This window comes from Kwoniella shandongensis, chromosome 3 (assembly GCF_008629635.2).
Source record: "Kwoniella shandongensis chromosome 3, complete sequence".
Lineage (NCBI taxonomy): Eukaryota > Fungi > Basidiomycota > Tremellomycetes > Tremellales > Cryptococcaceae > Kwoniella > Kwoniella shandongensis.
In genome coordinates, this window is record NC_089289.1 from 1,306,142 (window position 1) to 1,317,100 (window position 10,959).

Below are 10,959 nucleotides of genomic sequence, written 5' to 3' on the forward strand. Positions count from 1 at the left end.
TGATGTCTAGCCAGCTTGAGCTGAGGGACTACAGGACTGTCCCGTGAGAGACGAGTTGCGGTCGTAGGCTGAGTGTAGCAGCCAGAGTATTCTTAGCAAGCAACAACAACCCTCGGTCTCGTTTGGTGGCGATGCTGAGTTGGAGATGCGTGTCCTTCTAGTTGATCTAGTTGATTGTCTGTGCGTTTCTACTACACGACCAAGTTGAGTGAAAGGGGGTGAGTGTTGTTGTCACCCGTGCTTGCGTTCTGTCTTTTGATGATGATGGATGTATGATGATGATGGTTGGGGATTGGGATACAAGTGTGGTCAAGTAGACTAGTGTGTAGTGAATGATGAGGTTGTGAGCGGTGCATGCACTGACTGAATGCGTCGCTACTTACTACTTACTGTATTGATATTTCCATCACCACTCTGACTTTTCAGAAGTGAGATTCTTGATAATTACCCTGAAACTCATAACCAATCGATGCCCGATCCGGTAATTGCCAGGGTTGAGACTGAACAAAGTAGGAATCGGCCCATGCGCGCTGTACGTACTACTACTGTTGTATTCAGGGAACACCCTCATTCCACATCTTCTAAGCGGAGGCAACGCAGCGACAATCCATCGACATGCCGGCAACGGTAATATGACGTGGACTTGTGACCCCCCCCCTGACTACCATCGGGATCAAACAAATCAACACGTTAGTTAATACACAACAGATAGGAGCCGTGTAAGTGTGGAGGTCGTATCGTCAACCAAAGGTGATGATGGTGAATGATGATGATGAAGCACTCAACATCAGAAGCGATAACAACAACAGAGACACCCTTTGTGATCACACTTTGACGCCAAATGACTATAACGCAATGATAAACGAACTACCGCACTTCCATGTCCAACCTGTATTATCAGACTTGTATCATAGCAAAGATCTCCTAGACTTCTCAGGTGAGCTCGGCCGGTTCAGTCACTTTCCCCGTTCTGTAACGTAGAAGCTGAATGAAAGGCATCATTCACTCTCAGGCCCATCATCTCCACCACTCAATAGTAATGCTACTCTACCTCAGTCGTCGTCCCTATTCTCTTCTGCGAGCTCGATAGCTGCAGCCGCTGGCAGAAGAGCAGCAGCTGTAGCGTCCGCCGCATCACCTTCTTCTCAGCATTCAGCAAGAGTCGGCACATCTCTCTCGCCCGATAGGAGTGGAGCAGACTCAGTTCAAGGAGGGAAAGAAGTGAGATGTGTGGAAGGATATGGTCCGAATCTGTATATCGGAGGCTCGGACGGGGTAATAGAGTGGTGGGTCTGTGATGCCCAAGCTAGTGGAGGACAGGTGAGTTGTGCTCAGGCAACGTCGAGGAGCAAGTCACCAAGTTGACAGCCGTGTAGAACAATGGCTGGGTACTACGAAATAAACATACGCTGTTCCCAAGAAGACCGGTCAGCAAGATGTATATCCTGCCAAAGATTGCAAAGATCCTTATCATTTCAGGTGAGTCTGAATCTCGCTCAGTGCCACCCGTCTACATACTGACCTGGGATTCAGACGGCACTTTACACGCACTCGCTCTGCCCAATCTCGAGCCAATATCATCCTCATTGGTTCCTCCATTACGAGGTGTCATATCGATGGCCCTCGATGATGATGAGTTGGAATGGGGTGGACCTGGTTCAGAGGATAAGACAGCTGAGATGACGGTCGTCATCGTGAGAAGAAAAGGATTGGGCGTGTACAGACTTGGCAATAGGATGAACTCTGTCAAGGTCGGTTCTGCTTCTTCCTAAACTGTTCCCCTTTGATGAAACCCGAGTGTACTGATACTATTTCGCATACCCAGGAACTTCCGCTTCCTTCCGCTCCAACCCATTTGACGCTATTCCAAACCTACTTATGCGCAGCTATCCACTCACCGGAAACGGATAACACCCTCTACAGCATCATCGATCTGTCCGATGCCTCCCTCACCGAGGTCTTACCAGTGACCCAAATAGACCCCTCGGTTGCGGATTTCGTGGCGAATCCCAATGTTGTGGTTATACCAGGCGAAAATGAGTTTCTGGTGACTAGCTTTACGGGATCAACGACGATGGGGGTGTTCTTGAATGGGCAGGGAGATCCAGTGAGGGGAACGATGGAATGGAATGCTCATCCGCTTTCAATAGGTGAGTCATCAATCTCTAACTTGTGTCAACACGCATTTGAGCTGACTGGTTTGAGTAGCCGTGGAATCGGGATACATCATTGCGCTATTAAACAACAACACTATCGTCGTCCATGCGTTGGCAGATCTGGACAAGCCCGCACAGACCATCGCGCTCGAACCTTCGTTTGCTGCCATCGCTCTGAGCTACTCTCCCTACGGCGTCGGTGTCCGGGACATCGTTCGCGATGACAGGATGGCCATGACTCCGATCACCTTACTTGGAGGAAAGCTTGCCCCATCCGAACCTATAGTGACTAAAGCCCTTGCACCCGATTCCGGATCAACAGAAGGGGGTGATGAAGGAGCATTATCCCCATCACCGATTACTTCTCCAGTCGGTGAAGAACCTCCTTCAGGTTCAGGTCTCACCCCGCCGTCGTCCCCTCGTCCAAACGCTATCGTGACCCCACAACGCGGGTCATCCCTCAGTGCCACTACTTCAGGACCTTTCTCAACTGCCATCGCTGAGACATTGGTAATCGGTCCGAACGGGATCCAGTCACTCTTACCTACACAAACTCTCCTTCGCTTAGAAGCCTTCTGCACTGAACGACATATGGACGAAGCGATAGCCCTCGTTGACGGGGAACGTCGTCGAGGTCGTAGAGGCGAGATCGACGTGGATAAAGCTACACATCAAGCTACACTCCGCTTCATGCACCTCTATCTCGCATGTCATCTCTTCCACGAAGCGATGTTCGACAAAGCGGGAGATTACTTCATCCGAGGAAAAGCAGATCCGAGGTTGTTGGTCCGTTGTTATCCGGCTTTCCGAGGGAAGGTAATAGGTTCAGCTGAGGAGGTGGATGTTTATGAGGGAATCAGAGAGATCTTGACGAACATGCCGAATGTGGAGGAAATCAGTGAGTGAGATGGGACGACTCTGATGAGCTCTACTAACTATTCTGCTCCGTGGCAGTTACGACAAGTATTAAGAGAAACTATAGTCCGCACGTTCAGCCCAACTCAGCTACTGCTCCTGAGACGACAGTTCTGCGAACAGCAATGGAGGACGAGGCGAAGAACATGTTGAAAGAGTGCTTGAGGAAAACGAGATTGACACGAAGAAAAGGAGGTGGCTCAAGGGGTATGGACTCGCGAAAGATCGACATTGTACGTCATGCGATGACCTAAGCGTAATGCTGAGCTGATGTCAACCGATGAATTGTAGGTCGTCGATACAACGCTTGCCAAACTGCTCGCAGACAAAGGGACGACGAACGAGCTTCTGGCTTTACTCGCTCAGCCAAATGACTGCGTTCTGACAGAGCTGGAACCGTTTTTGGCGCAACGACCATATGTTCTCTCGACGGTGATGAGGCAGCAGGGAAGAGTCGACCGAGTCTTGGAATTGTTGAAAGAGTGAGCGCAGCTTGGTGGCTTTTGGAAACGCAACAACGTCAACAGCTGACGAGCCGGTCGTAGGATCGCGGAGAATCCCACACCTGATCCGTTCTGCGTAGATCCGATAGATGAGCTTGCTGTGCAGTTAGAAAGCGTAAAAGATCCAGAACTGTTCACGAGATACATTCTCTGGCTCATCGAGAAATTACCATCAAGAGGTCTCGAAGTGAGTGACGTTCTTCCAGTTCGACCACAACTTTACCTGTGTTTCCCAACTCTACGCTATCTTCACCCAAACTGTTTGTTCATTGCCATGACAATCGCTGATCAACTGTTGTAGATCCTGATGGCCCAGAACCCCAAGACTGGCGTCAAGCTAGACGATACAGTTCTCATCTCCTCCATCCGATCCGTCAACGAGGAATCTGCCAATAGGTACTTGGAACATGTAGTGGTGTTGAAGCGAAGTCCGAAGAAGGAGTTGCATGAGGCGCTACTCAAGTGTTTGCTAGATGAAGTGGAAGTGCTGGGAGAGGATGACGGGGTGAAATATCACTTGGAAGAGCTTGGTGCGTATCATTTCCTCACTCTGAGTCAATCACGATTCCCAGGTTTGGCTGATATGTTCTGGACCACCCGTATACAGACGCCGAGTACAAACTCGAACTCGAACCTCGACCATTCTGCATCTTCTTAGCATACGTCGCTCCTGATACTCCCATCAAGCGAGTGCGACTGAAGCTGCTCTTGTTCCTTCAAGGATCGCCGTTCTACGATTTGGACAATGCGGCGGAGAGATTAGAAGGAATGAAAGCTCTGAAACCTGAGCTGGCTATCGTGTATGGACGGGTGAGTGCCAGTGTCATCAGACACTAAATTTCACACCTTTTGGAATAATTGATCCATGATGCTGACACTTCACGTGTGCAGCTTGGTAAACATCGTCAGGCATTACATCTCCTCGCCCGTGAAATTGGCGATTCCCTCTCCGCTCAGACATACTGTACGCAAGGGGGCGAGATTATCCCTCCCCGAGTAGCTAGGATTGTAGGTCAACGGGTGACGGGACTGGATGGCTGGACGACACTCGGAGAAGTAGGAAGGAAGAGGAAAGAAGTAGGGGAGGAGACGATGAGGGGTTTGGTGAAGGAGTTGTTGGGGGTATACATGCGAGATGGGTGAGTGGGGGAAGGTGTCTCTTAGCAACAAAAGGCGAGATCTTGGCTGATTTTATTGACCCGATACAGCAAAGAGTATTCGAAACAAGCAGCTGCGCTGCTCAATGCCCAATCGGTTCATTTAGATGTCTTAGAAGTGAGTTACCTGATCAGATTTGCTCAACGCAACATTGGCTGATGCCCTGTGCTTTGTTTAGGTACTCGATCAGATGCCGGACGAGTGGTCTGTCGATGTCGTATCTACATTCTTCAAACGTTCTCTGCGAAGAGGACTACACGAAAGAGCAAGTTGGAGTATACTCAAAGCGATTGCGGCGGGCCAAAATCTCGAAGTGAGTGCATTGGCGAACGCGTTCAGAGTGTCCACTACTTCGGTAGTTTGCCTATAGTGCAGTAACCACCTTCCATGCGGGTACTGATATTCGCACGTGCTATCTAGGTATCGGAACAACATCTCGACGAGATGGCTGCTATACCGCCTATTATCAAATCTGGTACTGGGGTACTCCCGTCGCCTGACGAAGGCAGTATACCAGAGAAAGAATGGGAGAGTTATGATGAGAAAGGAGGGATGCTGGCTCTCGATCCGCATCCCGATGAAGGCAGGGAGAAGACGGAAGTGGACTCGGGTGGTGACGATGTTGCGAATAAAGAAGTCAGGGGGTTCGATGTGGAAGGCGAAAGACGGAATGTGTTTTGAGCGGCAGGGGTCTGTGGTCTCTTGTGGGCGATGGGGTAAGAATGTGTATGGGAGAAGAAAAGATAAGAAGATATATCCTGCATTTGTATACCTTGTGTAAATGTTGTGATGCTATGCTATGCTATGCTGTATGTTCGATCAATGATATGCTATGTTATGTTATGCGGGGTACAAAACCAGTCTCCAAACATGTCGACTGATCCTAAATCCGTCAACCCTCTGGCCCTCCCCCTTCCCAACTCCCTATGTCAGACGACACTTCTCCATTTGAGGCCTTATATGCCCTCTAGTTGATCCGATCCGTCTCTCTCGCTCTGAAGTTTGGGTCGATCCGATGTAAGGACAGTAGCGCTCACTCGAGCTTCCAGACTTGTTGATTTGTCAGACCGAGCTCTGCCAGAACACCTGTGATCGGACCCTGGCCCAAGTTGGGTGTCATACTGCCACAAAGAGGGCGCATAAGCCTGTACACGGAGCCGGAGGAACGTCAGCGTTGTGCTCCGTTTTACCGGCCAATCTCGCCGTTGAGTGAGAGCGTACAGACGCATTCTGATTAGGGGTAACAGTGACAAAATGGCCAAAAGCGGGTAATCCAACGCAAGTCGAATTGAATGGACTTTATGGAATGGAGTAAACTCACCAAGGCGGTAAACAAACAAGGACCATAACCTTCTCCCCTTTCTCACCACCCAACGCATTTTTCACAACATCTTTCCCTACCAAACCGGGCTCGATCCTACTCACTACCAATCTCGAGCCGAATTTGGCCTGTAGGGAAGGGATGAAAGCCGGGTCGGTATCGGTATTTGACCAATCGATACGATCTGGTAAGGGTGATGCTTGGATTAGGTGAAGTGCCGGCTGGGGTGACGAAGAAGAGGAGGAGGAGGAGGGGAGCTTGCAGAGGAGTTGAAGGAATGGAGCGACGGCCGTTCCTGTAGAGATCTGGTATACCGTCAGCAGCGGTTCTATGACTAACAGAGGTTACAACGGAGTAAGGCGAGCGAGTCTCAGTCGGCGATGTGGAGAGTAAGGGGATGCACCGATAAAGTCGTCGTCCCGAAGCAGGGGTTTTGCACGGGGCAGGATAGTTGGAATTCTAAGACCACAATCGCGCTCACTCACCATGATGATCTTGTCGTAGTCGCCCGGGACGATCGAGAACGTAGGTATAGGTCCTCTAATCCCAACCTCTCCTCCCGGTTGAGCATTATGTACCACCCTACGAAGCGCAGATCCGTCAACCATATGTTCACGCATTGCATTACTCGTGCAGTCGCTCGAGCCGCACTCACCTCCCCACTTCACCGCCTTTGACACGCTTGACGACCATCCTCACTTCGCCATCTTTGACTGCATCGTTGATCGGCGTATAAGGTCTTTCGATCTGTATATCCGGACTCTTTATCATCATATGCTGCACCACCACCTCCCCTACCCCTGTCCCTCCCACATAGCTGTCGCTCAATGTCCCATCGACCTTGTATGGTTTCTCGAAATACTGTTTCGACGAAGGGGGTACAGCGACGGCGATCAACTTGTGTTGAGGTGTGAGGGATTTGGTGGCGGTGATCTTTTGGTCGGTGTATATTTGGGGAGACAATGCAGAGTTGGAGGAAGAGGTGAAGAAGTAGAATGAGGCGGGGAGGGTGAGTGAGAGACCTAAGAAGGCAAGAGCGTATCGAGTTTTGGAACTAGGCTTGGGTGGTGGAAGAGGCGGAGTGGAGGTCGAGGCGAATGATCGAAGGGGTGGTAGGGTGGTCAGACGGCGAGCTGATTGTGGGGCTGGTAGGGAGATGGAGGCTGCACCCCGTCGACATGCACAGCGTATGGGAGAGACCAAGGACATGGTGGTGGTGAGTGGCGATGTAGCTACAGTAAGCTATATGAATGTGTGTTGTATTGGTATCGAGCACCGATCCGACTTTTGACTCATAACTTACGAGTACGATAAGATAGTAATACTCTATACCCCCTTGCCACATATCGGCAATACCCTAATCCCCCACTCCGCCTAACTGGCTCAACCCCTCCTGCCACTTACACATGCTGTCATACTTACCTACTGTCTCTTGTTTGTGTCGCCCTCACACTGCGACCAAGAAGGTTTGGCTTTCGCCCATAGCACAGCGACCCATGGTCTTAGGGGACGGCCTTGCTTTGTGCTGGCTTCGGCTGGTTCAGACGGCTAATATCTGGATTGGTCTGGAAGTCCTTTCGAGGGCGTCCGGACTTTTTGCCTGCAAGCGTAGCGAGCATCCGAAGCATGTGAGCAGCGGCCAGCGATCACATGCATAGACTATGCATGACAGCGTGTATAGTGCAGACCATAGGAGTATGCATGAGAGTTCCACTGCGAAAGACGGTGCACAGTATGCAAGAGGTTTGTGCTTTTTTGGTACTGGTGACATTCAACCGGAGATCTTACGTATTCAACACACTTCGCGCTTTCAACACCCTCGACTTGAATACTTGAATTATTACATTTCACCGGTTGCGTTTTACTTTGCTTCATATCATTTAACAACTCCAATGCCGAGATCACCTTCGCCCGACCATCGTCGAGAGCGTGAGCGGGACCGTGGGAGGGAGAGAGACGGGGAGAGGGATCGCGATCGACGAGACAGAGATAGAGACTACGACCGGGACCGTGATGGCAAAGGTTCGAGTTCGAGAAGGGACGACAAGGATCGTGATGGGGACAGGGACAGGGATAGATCAAGGCGAGATGATAAAGACCGCGATCGGGATAGGAAGAGGGACAAGGACAGGTACGACGACGAAGACAGACGGGAGAAGAAACGCGAGAGGAGCAGGAGTAGAAGTCGGGACCGAAGTCACAAGAAGGACAAGAAGAGGAAGGAGTGGGTTTTCGCTTCATTTGATCTTATGACTACTGGTATCGTATGCTGATGCTTAATGTAGCTCGCGAAGCCCTTCACCTTCTGGCAAATCGAAACGAAAGGAAGCGAAACACGCCGCCAAAGCAGCCGCAAAACGAGAAGCTGAACTTGAACAATCTCGAGCTCTAGCGGAACTTTCCATGTATTCCGCCACCGACAATCCTTTCCACGATGCGAACCTGGGTGAACAATTCTCCTGGCACAAGAAACGAGATAAGGAGAAGAAAGCTGGAATGTCAGCTGAAGAAATCTCTATCAAAGATGCACGAAGACGACAAGAAGCGAAAGAGGAATTAGAACGATTGAATAAGAAACGAGCAGAAAGAGAGGTGGAAATGCAATTGCGAGATGAGGAAGAACAACGGATGAAGAGATTGGCTGAAGATGCTCAAATGGCAGAATGGATAGCGAAGGAAGATGATTTCCAATTGGAACAATCGAGACGAAGAGCAGGTATCAGATTGAGAGAACAAAGAGCGAAAGCTATCGATTTCTTAGCTATCAATCTTCGATTTGCGGACATCCAGTCACTCGGTAAACAGACTGCGGCGGTTGGGGCACTCGCCAATAATAATCCGAGAAAGGGAGAAGTGGAGAGGGAAGAAGAGGAAGAAGGATGGGGTTGGGCAGATGCAGGTTTCGAATTTGAGATCGATGAACCGTGGAAGATCTTCGACAATCTCAATCTGGAGGATTGTGTCGAGTTGGAACAAGATATCAAGATGTATGTCAGCTTGGAAAAGTCTCCTATCAACATAGAATTCTGGGAGGTGAGTACATTCTACTTTCTCGCTCTTCACCCTCCTATTCTTTACCGTTTAATCCTGCTTCGCCCTCTGTGATGTCGACTGCGTTGACGCACCGCGCTGACCCAATCCTAGGCAATGCAAGTGGTATGCGACTATCACCTCGAACTCCTCCGAAACCCCGATCACGCCGAAGGTGGCCGTCTATTCGACAAAGAAGTCGACGAATCAGCCAGCAAAGTGGTTTCCGGTCTGAGTCTCCAAAGACTCATCGAGCTAGAGGGCAAGACCAACGCAATGCTGAGGAGTGGTCAGCCTGTCGATGGAGAGTTTTGGGATCTGGTATTGAGGAAGATCCACGTTGAGAAGGCCATCGTACGTACCTTCTTGCACTCCCCTGCGCGCCCCCCGCATTACATTCGACTGATTCAACTGCATCCATAGGCCAAGCTCAACTCCATTCACGAGATCGTACTGAAAAACCGACTCGAGCAATTCAAACGACGTCAACGAGAAGATGCTGCCAAAGTACAAGCCGAACTGGGCGGTGTTATCGTCAACTCTGCGGACAACGCATTTGGCGGAGATATGCGTGCAGATGCCGGAGACGTCGAGTTGGAGGATATCGAGGAGGAAGAGGATGAGGATGACTATGTGGAAGTTTATGAGAGGGAGATGAGTCCAGCTCCTGCCGATCCTAGGACCATGGTCTTGGAGGAGAGGAGGCTGCCCATCGTCGACGAAGAAGACGAACTCAGAGCTTTGGTGGGTACCATCTCTACTTGGTCATCCAAAGAGCCGGAACTGATAATTCGTTTGCCAGTTCGCCGCCCGTCACGCTATCACTTCATCTACTTTCGTGCCGAAATACGCCCGAGCGTCCGCCACCACCGCCCAATCCGTCTCTCGACCCTCCGCTGCCGATCTTGAAGCCGAACGTATCTACCGAGAAGAGGCAGAACGCGAGGCTCAGGAATACGGTTCCGACGAATCGGAAGAAGAGTTTGGAGATCTCGATGCTGGGCTCGACGTTCCGGGAACATACGACTGGAGCGATAGATACAGACCTAGGAAACCGAGGTTCTTCAACAGGGTTCATACCGGTTACGAGTGGAGTAAATACAATCAAACGCATTATGAGTGGGTACCACTTTCTCATCTTAGGTCTGTATCGATGCTGATATGATTTGTTTGTAGCTCGGATAACCCGCCACCCAAGGTTGTGCAAGGTTACAAGTTCAACATTTTCTATCCCGACTTGATGTGAGTGACTTCACAGCCTCTTCGTCGATACCCATCTTGTCTGCCGAGGCTGACACCCAGGATCGGACGCAGTGACAAATCCAAAGCGCCCACATACTATCTCAAACCTATTCCCGACGATCCCGATACTACAATGTTGGTATTCACTGCCGGACCACCGTACGAAGACATCGCATTTAGGATCGTCCGAAGACCATGGGAATACTCACATCGAAAGGGTTTCAGGAGTACTTTCGATAGAGGTGTCTTGCAGCGTGAGTGATCCCTCCTATGACATATCTGCCCGTTGGTAGGAGCGATACTGATGCTGACATATCGTTCCGTGTCGTAGTGTACTTCAACTTTGGACGAACATTCTATAGGAAGTAAGCGAGAAAAGGGCTTGGTAACGTCGAAGAACTGGCCGAAAACCCATACACATATGAAAATGCATGACCTCTTCGACCTATATACAGATTCGAATCACCTCAAAGTAACGCACAATTGTTACACAGCCATCTTTTGACTATTCAAATCCCATCTCACTTCTTCTGAACTTACTTTCCTCCACTCCACAAGTATCTCTCCCAATATCGGTGTGCTTCACGCTCTGCATCACTGAAATTGGTGTCATCAAGGAGATCGTCGGGGACAA

At 50.1% G+C, this 10,959-nt stretch overlaps 3 protein-coding genes across 3 annotated transcripts; 2 read left to right on the plus strand and 1 right to left on the minus strand.

Annotated features, from left to right (window-relative positions):
- Positions 1–855: 855 nt before the first annotated feature.
- On the plus strand, positions 856–5,413 carry CI109_101853 (uncharacterized protein; the record flags this gene model as incomplete). The annotated part of the gene is made up of 15 exons (XM_032008152.1): positions 856–937; positions 1,013–1,320; positions 1,377–1,479; positions 1,534–1,751; positions 1,826–2,150; positions 2,209–3,054; positions 3,111–3,304; positions 3,363–3,553; positions 3,617–3,761; positions 3,876–4,104; positions 4,182–4,384; positions 4,466–4,713; positions 4,783–4,849; positions 4,911–5,045; positions 5,153–5,413. The coding sequence occupies 15 exons, from the start codon at positions 856–858 to the stop codon at positions 5,411–5,413; spliced, it is 3,555 nt and encodes a 1,184-aa protein (XP_031857575.1).
- A 352-nt stretch (positions 5,414–5,765) lies between these two features.
- CI109_101854 (uncharacterized protein) lies at positions 5,766–7,262 on the minus strand (the record flags this gene model as incomplete). The annotated part of the gene is made up of 4 exons (XM_032008153.1): positions 5,766–5,877; positions 6,054–6,358; positions 6,539–6,635; positions 6,709–7,262. 4 exons carry the CDS (start codon positions 7,260–7,262, stop codon positions 5,766–5,768), a joined length of 1,068 nt encoding a protein of 355 aa, XP_031857576.1.
- Positions 7,263–7,945: 683 nt separating this feature from the next.
- CI109_101855 (uncharacterized protein) lies at positions 7,946–10,694 on the plus strand (the record flags this gene model as incomplete). Its single annotated transcript, XM_032008154.1, has 8 exons — positions 7,946–8,277; positions 8,339–9,086; positions 9,198–9,437; positions 9,507–9,827; positions 9,886–10,202; positions 10,260–10,325; positions 10,398–10,579; positions 10,657–10,694. The coding sequence occupies 8 exons, from the start codon at positions 7,946–7,948 to the stop codon at positions 10,692–10,694; spliced, it is 2,244 nt and encodes a 747-aa protein (XP_031857577.1).
- Between the last annotated feature and the right edge of the window lie 265 nt (positions 10,695–10,959).